At 38.4% G+C, this 21077-nt stretch overlaps 1 protein-coding gene across 3 annotated transcripts in view; it reads right to left on the bottom strand.

Annotated features, from left to right (window-relative positions):
• Positions 1–543: 543 nt before the first annotated feature.
• klhl4 (kelch-like family member 4) overlaps positions 544–21077 on the bottom strand; it is a 27260-nt gene continuing 6726 nt past the window's right edge. For 2 of the 3 annotated variants that reach the window (XM_068325674.1, XM_068325673.1), the window contains exons 2-11: positions 15068–15235; positions 13057–13193; positions 11526–11722; positions 8833–9045; positions 7159–7345; positions 6850–7074; positions 3940–4102; positions 2736–2948; positions 1847–2018; positions 544–1515 (exon numbers count right to left, since the gene is read on the bottom strand). In XM_068325674.1, the coding sequence (XP_068181775.1) occupies positions 1456–1515; positions 1847–2018; positions 2736–2948; positions 3940–4102; positions 6850–7074; positions 7159–7345; positions 8833–9045; positions 11526–11722; positions 13057–13193; positions 15068–15235 (1735 nt within the window). In that variant the 3' untranslated portion in view covers positions 544–1455. Of the gene's footprint in view, positions 1516–1846; positions 2019–2735; positions 2949–3939; positions 4103–6849; positions 7075–7158; positions 7346–8832; positions 9046–11525; positions 11723–13056; positions 13194–15067; positions 15274–21077 lie in introns of all 3 variants that reach the window. The other variant, XM_068325675.1, reaches the window with a different exon arrangement.

Here is a 21077-nt window from a genome sequence, read left to right on the forward strand (position 1 = left end):
ATATAGGGAAATAAAAAGCTACTAACCTTTGGTGTCTATTCTTAGATGAGACAGGAAACATTCATTCATTCAGTCATCTTCCGAACCGCTTTATCCGCCGTAGCGGGTCGCGGGGAGCTGGAGCCTATCCCAGCTGGCATAGGGCCTGAGGCGGGGCAAACTCCGGGAGCAACGCCAGTGCGCAGCAGAGCCACACAGAGACAGACAACCATGCACGCACAGACTCACACACTACAGGCAATTTGGAACGGCCAATTAACCTGAAGCGCATGGTTTTAGAGGTGGGAGGAAGCCAGTGAACCTACACAGATATGGGAAGAACATGCAAACTCTACACAAAGCGGGACTCAAACCCACAACAGCCTTGCTGTGCGGCAGCAGCGCTACCCACTGCACCACCTGCAGGGGAGACAGATACACAGAAATAAATTAAGCAAAGGACATTTGTGTTTAGGAAAAAGCTTCAGCAATGTGCTACATTTTTTAAAATATGGCTCATTATGACACTACATTCGAGTCTAAACGTGGAGTTGAACACGCAGCAATGATTGATTTATTTTATTTGTAGGTTTGCTTAATGTACAAACACGATAAAAGCATGAAAAGAAATATTTGGCTCCAAAACTTGATATATTTAGTTACAAACTGTAAAATGTCATAAAATTGGTAATATTTTGTTTTAATGAGAACAGACAACAAACCTGGAATTCTGATAAAAGTCATGAAACAAGCTGTTTAGCAATGTGAAATATCAATATGATATATCGTCTGTAATTCACATTTTTGTAAACTTTTATGTACAACAAGACTTCTCAGACCAAAATGACTTTGGTGTTCTGTGGCTACAGGCAAAATTCAAAAAAGAACAGAAAAAAAAAAGTGTTCCGCAAAAAGTTTGATTGAATTCACTTGCACATTGCAAATCTGTGTAGATTGCCCTCTGTCATAATACATCACTGTAACAACAAACAATCTTTATTTAAGTGTTTAAGAAGTGAATTACAAACCCAAAAATATACTGTATGTGATGGCACTGGTTATAAAGGTCTGTGTTGAATCAAACAATCTTGCTGGCTTTTATTCAGAATGTTACTTTCACATTTATTTTAATAGTTACTGAGAATTTTTCATAAAACTAGTATAACAAACTAGTACAACAAAATCTTGGCTTTTTCTACAGCTTAGCCAAGTCTGTGAAAATTCTTGGTCGGTTGAGAATGTGGAGAATGTGCAGTCCTCCCCAGTGGGCAGACATGTCCACTAATGATAGAAACAATGGTTCACAGGCAAGGCTCTGTCTCGGTTTTCCTCTACAAAAAATCTGGAGAGCCAAGTTAAAGGGAAAGAAAAGAAAGCATGACTCCCAAGGGATGTGTCCTTGATCTTTTGTTTTATTTGTCCACTCTTCTTTGCTGCCCTCTCATTTGTTTCCCATGTTGTCGTGAGGAAAAACCCTCAAGGCAATTTCACCACCACCACGCAGGCGCCTGCCCTGCCAATGTTGAGAGGGACCTCCTGCAGGAAGACAGAGAGATTATCACTGAGGCTATCATCTGAGGCAGTCTTACAAAAAATCCTATTTTATTTCATGTAGATAAGGAGGTTATAGGGCAAAAATCGGAAAATATCTTGTAGGGAAGAAAGCTTTAAAGTGTAGATTGTATTCAGTGATTCCAGCAGATCTATGATCTATGATGGTGACTGATACGCTGATGTTAAATCCAACCAGGGCTGGAAAAAATACGCAAATTTCCGTAAGAGGATTGTGTTTGCTACTTTTATTCTAAGTCAATAAATACATAATATTTAAATTGTTATCTGTTTTAAATTAGTTTTGATCGGTTACCTCAGTCCACTCGTTGTTTTGTGCATCATATGACTCAACAGTGTTCAGATATGACTGGCCGTCATATCCACCTACAGCATAAAGCCTGTCGCCCAGGAGGCAAACACCCACCGCGTCCCTGGGAACACTGAGGGAGGAGACGGTGGTCCACATGTCTGTCTTGGGGTCATACCTGGAATTACAACATTTGAGCAAATGACTGCTCTTGTAATATAGTTGGTGTGATGTAAGTAGATTAATTTATTCATCCAATCAACCTGAATGTCAGCAGGGAAACAGTTCCACCCCCACTAACTGAGACATCCTCTTTTTTCTGTCTTTAATTACTGCTCTGACTGGTCTCTACTGGGTCCTCCTTTCAGCACAAATTAGGAACCAAATTGATATTTAAAAGCAAATTTCTCATTTAAATGGCAGCTATAGTCCTTATTTTTACCTCCAAGTTGAGGAAAACAAAGATAAATTATATGATTCACATTTTGTGATTTCAAAGTTGCTTCTTGCTGACACTGAGAGCAAAAGTGTGAGGCTTCATCATGCTGGTATTTATCTGCTAAAAGCAAATTACAGCAGGCATTTGTGTTAAGCAATGAGACAAACAGAAAAAGGGCATGGTTTTTCAAACAGTTTTCAAGTGAAGGTGGTGTGCAGTTATTCGGATTATTGGGAGGATTTCATCTCCACCAGATGGTGCCACATACTGTAAAACAAAGTTCATGCCTCAATCTCAGTTGCCATCTCTCTAACTGCAGTAACACAGCAGGGATTAAGATGAATGTTACTCCTCTTCTGTTCTTTTATGAAGTTTTGTCCACACCCATGGCATATGGCATCACTGTAACACCACTGTTTGTATGTATTTACTCCAAAGAAAGAAGAATTAACATACCTTTCAACACAATCAGAAAGTCGAGAACAATGATTGGAGGCAGGAGCATCGTGTCCACCAAGAGCATACAAGAAGTTGTTGTATGTTGCCACACCCACCCCTCCTCGCCTCTTGGCCATAGGAGCACACGTGCTCCACTTGTTGGTGTGCGGATCGAAGCACTCCATGGACCTCAGACACGAGCTGCCGTCTCTGCCACCAACTGCAAACAATCTGAGAAATAAAAGCACAAAAAATGTCTCATCTGACATATACACACTACAATAAAAATAAATATGTTTGAAAACTGGATGGTTTTAAATATGAATATACAGTAAGTATTTAATTTAATTTCAGTACTGAAGTTTAATATAACAGGTCACATTTAATACACTGAACTTATGAACATTATATGGAATTTACATACGTATTAAAAACACCTCAATTGTGGGTATCTTGTTATTTTGAACAACTCTCACACCAGGTGTCAGATGATCATGTCAAAAATGAGAGAGCGCTGATAGTGTGTCAGGTTTTATAAGTCACACAAGTGAGCAGCCTACAGCATTTGTTCAAAGGCTCCTTCCGTGAGCATTTTCTCTCCCAGAAAGATCACAGCGGTGTTTTCAGTGTTTGTAGCTTGCAGGTCCAACAGCAGGAAAAGTGGAGGCTGGGGAAACACTTCTCTTGTTGTCTATTTCTGACCTACATACAAAAACAGCTCTGCATCGACTTTAGCAGTGACTAGTTGCGTAGCGGAGTATTTCTGCCTTCGGCACAGATTTAAATGAGCCTTAGAACTGGTCTTTTATTTTCTTTGTTTACTTTCAAAATAATGTCGCATATAAATAAGTACAGTACTTTGTTTTTACAGAGCCTGAATTACACTGCATAAAATAACCACCTGTTTAAAAGTGTTGCTTCCCTCACAGCTACAGACTGCAAAGGTAAATTATGCATTCAAAATGTTTAATGTCATTTACGTAACTATCACTTCTTTCATGATGCTGTTCATAATATTTTTGTGTTTAGTCATTGAAGTCCCATTAATGGAGACAAAAAGGTTTTTGTTATAGTCGTATTATTTTGGCATGATATAGATATGCCGTCTCTCACAAAAATGAAATAGGAAATACTGTTCATAGATAAATTTCAAACCTTTCAGTGAGATTATTAAGCATTACGTTACTTTGGGATGGTCTGCGGTTTTGATTAAGCAACATACTTTCCATTGAGTGCTGTGACACCCATGGTGCTCCTTGGTGTCGACATACTGGCCACGTAATTCCACTGTCTGGCCTGCGGGTCCCAGCGTTCCACTGTGTTGAGATAGCTCCAGCCATCATGCCCCCCCACTGCGTACATCGGGCCCTCCAGCACAGCGATACCTGCACAAACGGACACAAAAACGTAAAGTAAGTGTAGCCATATTTGAAAAGCAAATTTAAAGAGCACCCTGTATTAAAAAAAAAATAAATTGGTGAAACACTGAACATTAGCATATTATTTTGAATGTGTGTAGTTTATGTCACACTTTGAAACACTGCATATTTTGTCTACATACAAGGTTTAACCTTGTGCTAGTAGCCTTTACACATATACCAAAAGCCAGAGATTCAGTTAAATTAAATATTAAATTTTGCTGTTTGACTAATCAAAGTAACCTTTTTTTCTTTATAAATCAGCATACAGTAACTGCAAACCACATGCTTATTAATATTTACAGACAGTAAATGTCCAGATAAAACATTCCTTCAGTGGTTCTTGGAGAGCTGAGGTTCTCAGTACAGAAATCAGTGCAGTGAGTCATACATCTGACCAATTCTATCCATAACACAGGAAGGCTCTAACCCTATGTTGTTGTTTCTCATTCCTGAGTCAAGAGGAAAGCAGTTTTCACCAACAACATTGCAGAGGATGTGAAACAATGGATTTATATATTACCGCCCATATTTCCTTTGGTGAGAGTCATTTGGATGGGAACATGAGGGAAAGTTCGCCTTCACAAAACCCCAAATGATAAAAATATTGTAAGACAGAACAATTTCTCGTTGTGAAACTCTATTTTATTACAGACTAGAGATTTTGGAATTGTCTTCACCAGGCATGGATGTTAGTAGACTCCATCAAACAGATTCAGACTGAATACATATAGATGCACACCACAGGCACAGTAGCTAGAGATATTTTCTACAGGAGAGATAAAAAATGACACAGATAATATGTACTGTGTGATCTCCTGGGCTTGCTGCTACCCCCGGCCACACGGGGTGAGTGAGTCTAATGCGTTGACTCACTCACTGTTCTGTTACCCAGACCTATTTCAACTGCAAATCAAACGCTTTTGATATGAGATTTACTGTGTAGGAAAGGGTGAGGACGCGCAGGTCTAGCACAGTCTGCCAAGCTTTGATAAAGGAATGGGTAAATATCAAAGGTCTATCACAGAAAGAAATGTGTGTGATTTTTTTTATGGAACACCAGCTGTGCAATTGTTTGAGGTTCTTGAGTGAAATCAAACCTTGAACCTTGAAATAGTAAAAATAATTCTGTTTTATTGCAACCTCATCTGGAAAATTCCTAATTCCAGCATAATGATTTCCAATAAAGCCCGGTGCCTTTCTGTAGCACATTACGATGTCATATTTGACATACTGCATATAAATGTAACTGCTTACCATGTAAATGGATGAAAAATAGTAAAGAAATTCAGGTATGGCCCAAAAATTATTGTGAACGTTGAGCTATGACCATTGCATTCATATCATCTCATATCATTTAACTCCTGTGGGGGCAAGATGATATTATCTAGTAGAGTAGTAACAAATATTTTTATATTTTGGACATTTGAAAGCCCATCATTACTCAAATACCTGTTTTTTCGGGGGGGGGGGGGGTTTGAATGAAGAAACCTATTTTTTTCTGATTCCTTGTTTTTCATATATGATAATAAAATAAACACGAGAATAATCAAAACGTATGAATTTGGGCTTCAGGTAATTTATTATGAGTATTTAAGTAACAAATTATTGTCAAATCATTTGAATGACAAAGTAATTGTCGGACTAATCAATAACATTAATAACTGAGTTGCAGCTAATCATATGTTACTTCATTAACGACCAGTAAATTACTTTCATTTAAATTCAATAATTGGGGCAATATCCTCAGGAGACACACCAAGTCCAATGTAGCAGAAAGGGGGCACAAACCAGTGTCTTATTGTGCCGGTCCCGAGTCCGGATAAGTACAGAGGGTTGTGTCAGGACGGGCATCCGAAGTAAAACTTTTGCCAAATCAAACATGCGAATCAAACCTATGACTTCCATACCGGATTGGTCGAGGCCCGGGTTAACAACAACTGCCATCGGTGCTGTTCACTTACAGGGTGTCGGTGGAAATTGGACGACTGTTGGTGGAAGAAGGAGAGGAGGAAAGTGTCTTTGCAGGAAGAGAGAGAAGAGGAGCGCCAAGAGTATAGGACTGAGAGTAGGGACGTTGAATGTTGGAACTACGACAGGAAAAGGTAGAGAGTTGGTTGACATGATGCAGAGCAGGAAGGTAGACATACTGTGTGTCCAGGAGAGCAGGTGGAAAGGTAGCAAGGCTAGAAGTTTAGGAGCAGGGTTCAAGATGTTCTATCATGGTGTAGACAGGAAGAGAAATGGAGTAGGAGTTATCTTGAAGGAGCCGTTTGTTAAGAATGTCCTGGAGGTAAAAAGAGTATTAGATAGAGTGATGAGTCTGAAGCTAGAAATCAAAGGTGTGATGTTCAATGTTGTTTGTGAGTATGCTCCACAGGTAGGTTGTGAGCTGGAGGATCAGGAATGAGTACATCAGAGGGACAGCACATTTTAGAGGTTTTGGAAATAAAGTCAGAGGCCAGACTGAGATGGTTTGGACATGTCTAGAGGAGAGATAGTGAATATATTGGTAGAAGGATGCTGACATTTGAACTGCCAGGCAGGAGGTCTATTGGAAGACCAAAGAGGAGGTTTATGGATGTAGTGAAAGAGGACATGAAGGTAGTTGGTGTGAGAGAAGAGATTGCAGAAGACAGGGTTAGATGGAGGCAACTGATCTGCTGTGGCGACCCCTGAAGGGAAAAGCCGAAAGGAGAAGAAGACACACTCACCAAGTCCATGTCTGTGTGTTGACATAGGGGCCATGGTAGACCAAACTTTACTGATGGGATTGTAACACTCCACCATGTTGGATGTCTTCAGTCCATCCCTCCCTCCAACCACATACAACTTGTTGTCTATCACAGCCACACCAAACTGCAACCGACGTCCATTCATGACTCCAACCTGGACCCAGGTGTTGGTCCGCAGGTCGTATTTTTCTATTGTGGTGGAGCCTAAAACCATAGGCATAGCAAGATGTTTAACTTTTTAAATACATAGTGTTCTATGCAATTATAACTGATACAAATGAGCCATACCTTTGGTAGCATCCATCCCTCCTACAGCATAAAGTGCACCAACAGTGGACTTCCTAGGTTTGGTTCTTGGACTCTGAAACATGGGACGTCTCTCAGGCAGAAGATGGTACTTCATAGCCTCCATAAGCAGCTTCTGGCATTCCAGATCATCAGAGAACATTTTGTTGTTTTCCAGATCTGCAAGGAGCTGTGATTCAACAAATCACATGATGAGAAAGAATTCATTTAAAGTATGAGTAAGTGTATAAAAAGTGCCAATATTTGCAAGATTTATATTAATACTCTATACAATGAAACATCTGCTTATCTAAAATCAAGTAGTTTCAGTTACATCTTTAAAATAGTCTTAAACAGCATTTTATGTAGAATCCTGTTAATGCTATCTAACGTTGGTGTTTTTTAACCAAATGCAGCAACACTGTTTGACAAAAGCAATGATAAATTGCTGCTGATTATCTCCCTCACAAAACAGTTTCACCCCAGCTAATAGATAATAGATATCGTAGCATTAGGCCGATTTTTTCATACATATTTAATTATTGAAAGCAATTGGCCTTTTTTTATTTTGTTGTTCATTTTTGATGTTTTGCCCCTGCATCTTTTCATCCAATTTGACATTAAATATTAAAGAACAACTACAGACGTACAAGATATGTTTGGAAAGTTGCATTCAAGTAAAAAATTAGATTAAATTCCTCTTTCCTATTTGCTACATATTGTGTATGTTATGTGAATTAAAATGGCACAACTGTAAAATAATGCTTCGTAACGCTTAATTATGAGCAAGGTGGTAGTTAGTTGGAATATTCAGGACATAGATGGAGGTTTCTCTAGAAGTTATTATTGTAATAATGGAAAATTTAGTATGAACTTCAGTAACTTTTCAAACAAATTGCTAAACATTCCCTGGTTGTAATATCTAAATTGTGACATTTTGCTTCTTCACTTAATCTTTTTTTATTTTAAATTAGGCAATGGCAAATTATTGGAAGCAATTTTAGCTATCTGTACCTTCACATTAAAAATAAATTATTTTTAAAGTATTATAAAGTCAGAAAAATGTGCTCTAAATATCTTACAAAAAAAAAAAAAACAGAGAAGACACCTTTTATGACCAGAGAGGAAACAGGAGGCATTGATAAACTGGGGGGTATAAGTAGCTCAGACCACTAAGTCTTTTTACTGGGGACTGTAAGCTGCAGGTTTGACACCCGGGTGGGCCAAAACTCCAGGTGTGTGAGTGACAATGGGAGGCATCAGCTCACCTCCTGAAAACTGCCGAGGCACACCTGAGCAAGGCCTCCCCCCCATTGGGATGCAACCTGAAGTTGCTGCCCGTCACTCTGCCTCCCCCTGAACTAATTTGCATGCTAACAGGCCCATGGTGTGTGTGTGTGTGTGTGTGTGTGCGTGTGTGTGTGTGTGTGTGTGTGTGTGTGTGTGTGTGTGTGTGTGTGTGTGTGTGTGTGTGTGTGTGTGTGTGTGTGTGTGTGTGTGTGTGTGTGTGTGTGTGTGTGTTTCAGGGGCCTGTACACATGTCTAACATCTATGGTTTGAGTCTGAAGATCATTTCCCCAATGGGATAATTAAAGTGTATTTCGTCTTATTTGTCTTATTCTTATTCTGAAGCAAAAGATAATGCATTATCATCAACATTCCTTCCCCCTCCCTCACCTGTGGAGGAAGAAGAGGAAGTCGAATGAAGGCAAGGAGAATGCCAAGGTCCTGTTGGCGATGCTGAACATCATAATGCACCCACATCATCAAAGCCTGAAAGATGGTTTCCTCATCGGGGACATTGATGTCATCGCTGGAGAGGAGCTTAACAATTTCAGCTGTGGGGAGCAGCAGGAACTCCTGGTTTTGAATGACCTCCAGAAAGTGTTCCTGGGACACAGAAGAGATGTCAGAGAGGAAGATAATCATCAGTCATTAGCCAAGGTGTGCACTCACTGCTGCATTCTGTGTGTGCGTTGGTGTGTATGTGTGTGTGTGTGTGTGTGTGTGTGTGTGTGTGTGTGTGTGTGTGTGTGTGTGTGTGTGTGTGTGTGTGTGTGTGTGTGTGTGTGTGTGTGTGTGTGTGTGTGTGTCTGTTTTTGCACAAAGACAGAGATGTTGAACAATTAATAGAAGCAGATAGGGAACACTAATTTAGAGGTTTCCATCAACAAAAGATTATGTAACTGTAACTAAACAAAGAAATCCTGTTCCAATATCCAATTCTGGAGACTATTTCAAATTACAGAATCACAAGGTTAAATGGGTGCCTTAAATTATAATCCACACAGCAGCAAAATAAAAATCAATCTGGCAGCTCCAAAATTCCTTTACTTAACCAGACACTAAGAACTCACTTGCTTGATGTAACTTAGATATAAGAAAAAAGCATTGCATTTACCAGTCGATATCTATTCCAACTGTTACCTTAAAACCATAGGCCTCAAGTTTTGGGCAGTGGTGGAAAAAATAAATTCACATATACAAGCTGCTGCAGTGAGTGTACCTCGTCCGAATTTGGAGTCCAGCGCCAAGATTTTTTGAAGATGTCTATTGCCTTCCTAAAGATTTATCTTCCATTCACCAGCCAGAAGCCCACATGCTATTACAGTACTGCAGAGCTGCCTTTTCAAGGACATAGTATCTGAGCAGCTCCATTAGGGGTGACACCACATGAAACAACTCTATCCTCTACACTATTTATATGCAACATTAAAACACATGATATACAGTATAGGTGGAACTTTGACCTTCATCAAAGCTGCCTTGTTCAATCCTTTTTGAACAACGCAGTTTATCATTAGTTATGAAACTGTCAGGACAACTGGAGCAAATCACATGTTCACTGTGGATGTCTGCTCAACAATTATGGAATACAAGCATGCTATTGATCTCCAACTTGCAGGAAATTACAGTGTCTTAGTGCAATCTATTATGAGAGCATGTTTTAAGAACTAAACACAGACAGACAAAATTAAATGGGGGCTGTGTATTGATTAGCTATGATACTGAGAGACAGAATGAGCGAAAGTGAGAGACAGAGAGAGAGAGAGGGAGAGAGAGACTCTCTCTTTCCCTGACTGCCAGCTCCATACAATTGATAACTAAATAAAAACCTTATGCAGTATTTATATAATTATATATTAATGACATATACTGTACAATGGTATACATTAATATAGGGTGTGTGTGTGTGTGTGTGTGTGTGTGTGTGTGTGTGTGTGTGTGTGTGTATGTGTGTGTGTGTGTGTGTGTGTGTATATATATATAATAAATATACAACATGTATACAGTATATATATAACATATTATATATTTTTTCATTTTGATGTATTTTCTAAAGTTACAAAATACAACTTCAACTGTATTTATGAAGATATGAAACCGAAATAGATGGGTTTTTTTGGAAATTACATGCAATCGTGAGGAAAAGGATGTCAGAGACAGATCTCAGATCTCAGCTGCTATCTCCAACTAGAAAAACAAGCTTATCAAAGCACAGCACCCTCGACTCAGGGCTCAAACGATGGACTTCCAGGAAGCTCACAGCTCGCGCTGCTCATTACAAAGTGATTGAAAAGGAAGTTGGCCCTCTTGTGCAGCCTGATTAGATTAACCTCCTGCTCCTGGATGGGCCCTGTGTAAACAGACTGAGCAGATGTCCTTTAAGAGATAAGGCCTGCCAAGCTGTCATTTCTGCCTGGCCAGCAACACACAGTCATACAAATATGTGCATGCATTTTAATTTCAATTCAAATGTTCTCTGCGGGTCACATTTTCACAAGTGCAACAGTGCCCTAATCAATGTGCAGCAGTGTAGCCTTTCCCACTGACATCACTAAATTAGAAGTCACGGCCACATCACTAAATTAGAAGAAGTGAAAGCATGAAAGTTTTCAATTTCTATTCAAATGTCCACATCAACAATTTCTCTGCTGAAACTAGATGGTATGAATAATAAAGACAACACCTCATTCGGTTGCAGGTTATGGAAACAGATGGCAGTCACTGATATTTGAATGTGTAATGTGTAGTCTTATCTCATCTCATGCATTTGATGACTAAAACCATAAAACAGTAATTATAAAATGGTGCTGATGTAAAAAAAAATTATAATCGGAAGTCTTAAAAAAATGTGTAATGTCAGCAGTAGGATGTCGTGTGAACTTAGTGTTATTCACAACACAGTGAGATGACTGTTATATCAAAGTAGCAGTAATTACTCATTTTAAATACTCTTAATAAGGTTATGCCATTGATTCAACTGTGTATTCACTCACTTTTAAGGACTACTCACTACAAAATAAACAATGCAGTCCAGCTATCCAGCTCTGCATGGAAACAGGGTCTTGCACCACCAGGCCTCCTACCATTGTGTAGTTGTGAGCTACGTTGAGCAGATCCACGCAGCCCTGGGCATCGGCAAAAGAACGTATTCCCAAACAATTGGAAGGATGAAGCTGTTTCTTCAGGAAGTTACAGCAAACCTGGATGACTTGTGAAAGCTGGAGGAGGCATGACGCTGCCAGTAAACTCTCAATGGTCTCCTCCTTTAGCTCAAGGATCCCTTCAATGTCAAGAGAAGCAAAATTTAAAAACCAGGATCGAATGTCAGACAGAGTGGTGGAGAAGTAATAATAATAATAATAATAATAATAATAATAATAATAATAATAATAATAATAATAATAATAATAATAATAATAATAATAATAATAATAGTAATAGTAATAATAATAATAATAATAATAATAATAATAATAACTTTATTTATATAGCACCTTTAAAAACAAAACAGTGAGGCCAAACATAAGCAGGACAAAATTAAGCTAAAATTGAGGTAAAGTTAAGCAAAACACACCAGAACAGGAATTAAGACAGAATGGTAAAAGAGATAAGAACAATAAAAGCAATAAAACTATTCTTTTGTTTTTGATACTTAGAAACAAAAGAATAGAAGGATAAAAAGACAGCATTGCCTAATGACAATAGAAACAAGAATAAACGCTTAAAAGGAATAGAAAAGAATAAATAAAAATTAATAAAAATTAAATAAAAATGAAAGTAAAAGTAAAAGACGACATCACATAAAGGCAAGTCTATAAAAATGGGCTTTAAGAAGAGATTTAAAAGATGTCACTGATTCTGTACGCCTTATCTCCTCAGGCAGGTCGTTCCAAAGTCGAGGGGCCCGGATGGAAAAGGCACGGTCGCCTTTAGATTTAAGCCTCGACTTTGGAATCGACAGGAGGGCCCCACCCAAGGATCTAAGGCTGCATACTGGCTCGTATGGGGTCAACATTTCCGCTATGTAACTCGGGGCCAGACCCAGACGGGCTTTAAAAGTGATCAGCAAAATCTTAAAATCAATTCTAAAATGCACAGGGAGCCAATGGAGGGAAGCCAGGATTGGGGTAATGTGATGTCGCCTGTTAAAACCAGTAAGAAGCCTAGCTGCTGCATTCTGGACCAGTTGGAGGCGGGAGAGTGATTTATGGTTGATGCCAGAGAGGAGTGAGTTACAATAATCGGGTCTGGAGAAGATGAATGCATGAATTACAATCAATAGTATTGCAATCAATGCTTGAAATTCTACTAGCATACAGTCAAAAGTATTTCCAGCAAAGAATGATGATAGTAAAGTACCAGCTCTGTATAGCTGAAAAGTCATCAATATATTATTGCACCCATTTTTACAATTAAAATGCTGTGAGAGTGATATTTTATATCGAGAGCACAAAAAGAGGATTTGTCCTGTAAAATAAAGCAATAAATGTTGAAGTGCTGCCCAGTCACTCAGCCCAGTGATTAATTGCTATATTGACCCACTTTAATCATGCTGGATTTCAGAAATCTCATGCTTGCTTTCAAGAGCTTGTGAATATCTTTACAAGCACTCACCAGTGTAAGCAAAATGAACCAAGGATCTGAGGGCTTCTGGATCAACTCCCTCCATCTTGATCTCCTCTTGCTTCGCCTCTCTTACATCATTGGTGAACATGGCAGCAAAGTAGTCCGACACGGCACTAAGGACCAATCTTCAGTAAAGAAAATGTAGTGAATTGATGTTATTGTATTGCACATTCTTTTGCATGGATGAGGGAACTCGACATATTGATTATTTTCATTGGCAAATTAATCAATCCTGAGGTTGGATGTCCTCATATAAGACTGGCCAATTAAAAGGGGCACATCTTCACAGTATGTTGTAAAAAAGTCATGCTGCTTGTGTTTTTTTCATTGTTAAGTCAGGCTGATAAATTGAGTGCCGTACTGTTTCCCGCACATTCTGTATCATTCCACATTGTCAGAGTATAATAAATGAAATCATTCCACATACTTTGTGTTGCTAATAGCTGCACTTGGTCAAGACCACTAATCATGTTAACTCATTTGTCTAGTCTGCATATATACTGGTTGATTCATGAGAGATTAGAACCGCAATTTAATGAAGCTTCGTTGAAGCATTGGGAGCATTTTGTTGTCGATGTCAGCGGTCCCCAACATTTTTTGCGCCAGGGACCGGTTTCAAAACGATATTTTTACGAATCGGCCTTCATTTGCTCGATCTTTAATGATGCCAGGACGGCTGTAGTCTAATAATAAATCATCCGAAATGGTTTTATGTAAAATGCAGACATCAACAGGCAATAAACAATCTTTTTTTCATAGATTGATAATCAACATCTCTGTAAATGAAATAATTATAAGAAACACGGTAATTATATTAAAAACTCGATTCAAGTGACTGCACTGATGACGTTTATTTTGACATATAGCGACTTACAATCTGCATTCAAAGTAGGAGAAATACTTATCATTTCCAATGAAAGGGTGAACAAGTCAACCAAATAATAATAATTACAATAATGAGAATTAGTAGTTGGGGACCGTTGATCTAGGGGTAATGGGAGACAATGACACCTGAAGTGTGTTCCGGACGTCCGGTCTACTCTGCAGTTTGGTTTTCTTTACGGTCACTGCAGAAAATCCCGCTTCTTAAAGACAGGAGGTTGGAAATGGAAGCAGGGTTTTCGATACTTTTTGGGCGATCTCAGGATAATCTACCTTGACTTTAATTCAGAACACTGGTGCAGTTGTGGGTGCTTAATTTAGGGGTAACGGTGTGTAATCTGTCACGTGACCGAGACCTGTCAAACGGGACAGATGCACGCATTCATTTGTGCATCAATCCGCACAGACATCACTTTTAGAAATAAAACATCTTTAGACTGACAATCAATTTAAAAAGAAAAAAAATTCAAACTTTCTTTGCCGCCCAGTACCACCGAGCCGGTGGTTGAAGACCATTAACATAGACGGATGAAACAGGGAATCGGGTAATTTTTCAAAATAAAAACATTTTTCAGATGCCGAAATAAATTAAATAAACGTAATGTTTAATTTTCCTGTGCGGCCTGGTACACAAATCATTTTGGGTTAACTAAAAGATGTCATGCCATAGACAAAGAGGACCACAAGAATATGAACACAGCGAATTTGATGCCTCCCAGTCATGCAATCTGTTCTGTTCCTCCATTCAACCCAGGCTTGAATGCAGATATCGACACCCTCACATTGTGGATCACAGCGTTCCCTCATGCTTTAAATGTGATGTGGAAATGAGAAAGGGCATAGATGTATTTACATTAGAGTAGTTTGATACAAGCCAGTAAACACTGCAATGTATATACCTTTCCTGTTACCTGTCTCATGAAACTCAGAAGAATCTATTTGCATTTCAAAGATGATTTGATTATTCAGCGATGGCTGAAACTGAATCTGCTTTTATATGCAAAGTGATATTACTGACATCAGCAGCATAATGAAGAGAATCCAGATGAGCTTCTGTATCTCTTAACTAAATTTGATGCAGATGTAATTGATGGAATCAAAGAGAAGCGTAAAACACCTGTGAGCTGGTATCTTATGATCCCCTGCTATCAAGAGGACGTCGCACAGCTGCTTGTGCTGTAGGTAGGTTTCCATCTTGCGAAAAGTCTGCTCTGCATGATTTGTAGCCTGGAAGAATTCATCGGAAGAGTTGCTGTTCATTCTAGGGAGGGTGTTCAGAGCCAACCTGTGTAACAGCAAACAAAGGAAGAAGCAGAAGATGGCCTGTATTGTATGACCAAATCAATGAATGTATTGACATACTTTAGCAAGACAGCAACAAACATAGCACAGACAAAATAAAACACACTTTATGTGAATTAAAGCAAACATATGAAATATTAATTGGTTCCACTCACTGTTTTCTCCCTCTCACAGTTAAATACAAAAAAATTTAAAATATCAAAAAGCTGAACACAGCATGATAAACAAGAAATTATCAAGGACACTAAACAGCTTAATTGGATGCATTGCAGTCGTGAATCCCCTGTTCCCTAAGGTGCATCTCCATTTTTCCTGCCACTCTAAGCCGAATTAAAACTGTCAAAGACTAAACTCCATACATATGTGGATAACTAAGCACTGCACTCCAATGGGATATGGAAGCACCACAATCTATGCAACAGCTTTCCAGACAGAATTTCTCTCTCCCTGTATTCATGCATGCCTTTGTGTCTTCCTGTTTATGTCTGTGTATCTGTTTGTGCATGGGTGTTTTCTATACACAGGGATTTAAGTAATCAAGCCTTTTCCTCACAGCATTGTGGCGAGTCTGAGTCCCTGTCCCCACAGGCTGCTAGATTACATGCTGTTTTACAGGAATCCAAGTAATCCCTCAGACTCGTGGCAAACATTGCAAACCAGTTAGTGTCTGTCCTTCAAAGAGAAAGTTTACTTGTTGACATTTAGGGTTGTTTGCAACACTATATAAACAGACACAGATTGCCTTTCCAAGCAATTTTGATGTCATCTCATGATCCCTCTACTGTGCAAAGTTTAAGAAAAATAAACAGATTATGCTTAAAGCAATGAATAACATAATATCCTCACTTATTCCCACTCACATGCTGATGCAAGATCGGAATCTATGAGTGAAATTACACATTTGGCAATAAAAATAATCTGAAATCCCTTTAATGATAATAAGGGTATAGTATGTTGTGGTATGTATGTAGGTGACTATATTGATGTCTGGATTAACACACCATGGCAAAGTTCCAAGCAATGTGTGGAACTTTTTCCTCTTTGATTACCAAAATCAAGATTTCCCATCAGGGAATTGTTTATATTGTCCTGCAGTCGCTGCAGTATCCTATAGTCTTTTTATTGGTAAATTTTCTTCTAAATGCAGGAGTAATTTATTGCCCTGTCAGGATAATTCCCCACTGACTCCTGAGTCTCGGAGAGGATCACCAAACAAGACTGAATAAGCAATAGGGCTGTAAAACTGAGATACATTGCCTTTGTATTGGCTCTAAGGCATGCAGTCAGGATTTCTCATGCCTACCAATCTCTCCGACACTAATTGCTTTGGTATCGCATTCCAGGGAGCGATAAATTTCTCTGAGGTGTATATTTCGCTTTCAGTAGTTGGCTGGATCATCAGAAGTATAGCCCAATTTTATTGAGGTACTAAAGCTGGAGAACACCTTACTCCAGAGAAACTCTTGCTGGAACATTGCTCTGCATCACATATTTCCAAGCATTTTAAAGACAGCCACACAGCCTGACAGAGATAATAGATTTCTTTTGTGGTAGAAAAACTATTTTAACGTACCAATCTGAATAATATCAGGATAAATATCTTTATAATGTTACTATAAAATTTTTCACCTCATTCCACGATACACATGATGTTGCCGCCGGTGAGCGCATATCAGCTTAATTCCTGTCATGTGCTTCTCACGCCCTCCCTGAGATATCACACCACAATGTGATGAACTCATTTTATTAAAAAAATACTTTAAATCAACCAGAGTCTCACAAACCACGGAAGTACTTCAGTAAATTCTAATGAAAAGATGGCCCGCCTGAAGAGTAAAATCGTCTTTTTGTGGAAAATAAATCAAAAGGATTTGTAAAGAATTATAACAATTTAAAGGCAGAGGTATTTAACATGGTACATACAGGTATAAGGATCAGAGACACCATAAGACTTTCATTCCTTCATTCATCGTCTACCGCTTCATCTGCTGTGGTGGATCGCAGAGAGCTGTAGCCTATTCCAGCTGGCATAGGGCGTGAGGCGGGGTAAACTCTGAGCGTGACGCCAGTGCACCGCGGACTATAAGACATAGTTTCCTTTATATTTTCTAGACAAGATGACAACCCTTCAATTCCACCGTAAAAATCATGTTTCAGGGAAATTAATTGGATGATCCGAAATGTCAAAAAGCTCAACTATATATAACAGTTAATTCTGTATTTCAGTATTTAGGTGGAACAAACACTAGGAAGTTTTCCTTGTGTGTCCGAATTTTAAAAACAACTTCCTTTCGGCTTGTACTGTAGGGTTAGGGTTAACCATGGTCGACACAACATGTCATTCTTTTCCCATTTTTTTGATGAATGCTCGAGTTTGTTTGGCAAAGGTTTTTTTGGGGTTTTTTTTACATTGGATGGGGTTCCTGCTGCAACCTTCTGCAACCTTTTGTCCAGGTTTGGGATCAGCCTACAGTTGACGCTGGTTCTGCAATCATAGGGTTGCAGACGGCAGGGATTGAACCTGGGGTCTCATACAATTTCAGCATTTTCTCTACTACTAAGCTACATCCCTGGCTTCTGGGCTACATCCCCAGCCCCCATCCAGACTTTAAAGACCTTGTCTTAATTATATAAACTTTGTATATTCTTATTAAAAAACAAGATCAACAACAAAAAGACAAAAACATTTGCAATAGAACACTATAGCTGTATAGAAGAGAATGTTTAATTTCCCCTTCTGTGTTCCATATGTTATTTCCTAAAGACGGTCAAGCCTCTTAGTGTGCTCTTTCAAATGAATGGTTGGACCAAGATCTGCTTTTCATCAGACCTGATTAGATCCTGAAGTAAATGTCATGAGTTGAGATGCTGAGAATCTCATTTGTACCCAAACTGGTGTCAAAAAGCATCTCTAGACAAGAAGGACAGTCATGTCTGCTGGGTCCAATTGGGAAATGTCTCTTTCAAAATGGATTATGACAGCTATTTGCCCCTGAAGGCTGCTGAGGAACTCCAACAGTGTGTGTGTGTGTGTGTGTGTGTGTGCGTGCGTGTGTGTGTGTGTGTGTGTGTGTGTGTGTGTGTGTGTGTGTGTGTGTGTGTGTGTGTGTGTGTGTGTGTGTGTGTGTATGTGTATGCAAACTGTATTGGCCCGAATATAAGACGGTGTTTTTTGCATTGAAATAAGACTGAAAAAGTGGGTGTCGTCTTACATTCGGGGTCTAGACATCATACCCATTTACAACGCTAGATGGCGCCAGATATCTTTAAAGCGAATGCTGAATTTAACTCCCCAGACCAAAGCGAACCCCTGTCACGAAGAAGAAAAATAAAAACAGCGGTAGCACGAAGAAGTAAAATAAAAAATAGCAGTAAGAGAGAAAAGAGAAGAAAATATGAGAAGAGATAACAGAAAATGGAGAAACGTCGCGACAATCTGGAAAAAAGTGGGTCGAAGATCGGCCAAGTTAACCAGCAGCTGAGGAGAAGTTATGATGCAAACTTCAAGATGATGGTGATAAATGAGGCAGAGTCTTCAAACAATTGCAATGTGATCGAATATATTGAACATATTGTCATAATCATTTTTTTCAGATGTACTGTAATTATTTTCTGTATAAAAATTAAATTTGGTGTTTTTCAAACTTGAGTCTTGAATAAGAGGGGGTCATCTTACAATCAGGGTCGTCTTATATTCGGGCCAATACGGAATATTATATCATATATATATATATACAGTTATGTTATATAACACAGTCTTATATTATAGTTTTACACACACACACACACACACACTGATAATCAGTCAATGTGCTGTCACTCAGCTTTATGTAGACAGAAATATATACTGACTGTAGTTAGTCGAACCGGGCAGTGAGACTGAGATGATAATTCTGCAGAAATTTATTTTCTTCCCTGCACTTTTCTGTCTCGGTAAGGTTCAAAACAGACTTTCTCTCTCTGATACCATTGTAATATTGAACTCACCTGGTTAATCTAGATAGTAAAGGAGAAAATTAAGCCACATAGAAGAGGCATGTATTTTGAGATCAGCTCTAAATGTGGCCACCTATCCTGTGGGCTGGGGCAGGCAGTGGAAAATGTGCACTACTATTAACAGAAATAAAATGATGGCTATGATGTAATCTTTATATCATTTACCAAATAGTAAAAGGTGTAAAAAAAAATTTTTTTTACAGTTTGGTTGTGTGGATATATTTGTTCAACATAATGTTGACAAATAGATAGACTCAGACTAATAATAAATAATAATAGTAATAATATTGGGAAGTTATGTCAAGACAATATAAATTTTAAGCAGTATGTATGTTTTAAGCAAAAGAGTCATCTTTGCAGAACTGACCTGAAAACATCAATGAAAATTAATTTGAAGCCACTGGGAATAATGTACCAAAGGACAAAAATAAAAGATAGTATATTAAGTTGTTGAGCACAGCATATGTAGTACCAGGAGACTCATGAAAGACCTTTAATTTTACTGGTTCAAGTACATATTAGTTCATATCAAGATTTTTAGTCTGTGTTTGTTAATTGTGAGTATATTGCTAATCTCTGTATTGTAATACTGGAGTATTGGGAGCAGATTTGAACATGTGTCTTTATGTTGAGAGTTAGAGACTTTCTGTCATTGAAAAATGTGCAGAGTTGCTGCTGATGACCAGTTAGCTCATCATGTGTATTAGACTGTATTATTGCTGGTTTGTACATAATATATAAGAAATACATTTGATGTTCGTGGGTAAAAAAATAAATATCAGATGATCATTCACATATTTGACATGTACAGATTTAGAGATGCTTATCCTAAAACTGTGTGAAATATTTCTTTTTCCTTTTTTTCATTTGAAGTTTATGGATATATTCTCAAGCATCTCTATGTCCATGCTATTACATTTGCATCTACGGTTCTTCAATTAGTGTATGTGATGGCCCCTATTATTTTACTCAACTTATGGCCATTTGGGGAAAATGACTGATCGGTTCAGAGAAGAGGCAATATGTCCAGCATTAAAGCTGCTGTATCTCTTCTCACCGTTGTTTAAAGCCTTCTGCAAAAGTCTGACTTGGCAAATATAAAGCATATTGATGTATTGCATTTATGTTCCCGACCTCTTGGAATATAATTAAAAGTAAAAAGAATACTATATTTTACAATTTCCATTATCTTAGGACAACAAGATACATGCGCCCCACACACATTGTAAACCTTGTAGTGTTGAAAAGCACAAATATTTGGATTTCTGCTGTTGACAGGGGGAGAGGTGGTGGCACGTTTTGTTCCAAGGCATTAGAGAGAGAATTGAGGTATCAGTCAAAATAAAAGCCCACTGACTAATGCCTGTCTTAGTGTTTCTGTGGGAGAGATCAAGGTTTCCATTCCAATCTGGTTAACATTTGTCATATATTTTCTGTCAAAGATAGGGAGAGGTTATTTGTAGAGGATATAACATACACAGCATACAGGGCTGTGGAAACAAGAGTGAGAAACAACAAAGTATTAATCTCCACTCACCCCACTAAATTAGATTTAACAACTCAATAACATAGTCAGTCAGGTGTGAAGTAAATCTAACTAGGAGAAAGCTCAAAGAACAGAAATAATTACACCAGCTTGTACAATACCATAAATAAGCCACTGATTTAAGTGATCTTCAGCAGTCATGGTATGGGTTCAGCAATTAGGAACAAAACAAAAATAAAAATTAGCTGCATTATATTCTGGATATTATAGATCTGCATCATTGAGTCTGTGCTAATGATTCCACAAATCTTCCAGCTACTTAGAAATCTGCTTACAAATGTGA

The sequence above is a fragment of the Antennarius striatus genome, chromosome 10 (assembly GCF_040054535.1).
Source record: "Antennarius striatus isolate MH-2024 chromosome 10, ASM4005453v1, whole genome shotgun sequence".
NCBI classification, from domain to species: domain Eukaryota; kingdom Metazoa; phylum Chordata; class Actinopteri; order Lophiiformes; family Antennariidae; genus Antennarius; species Antennarius striatus.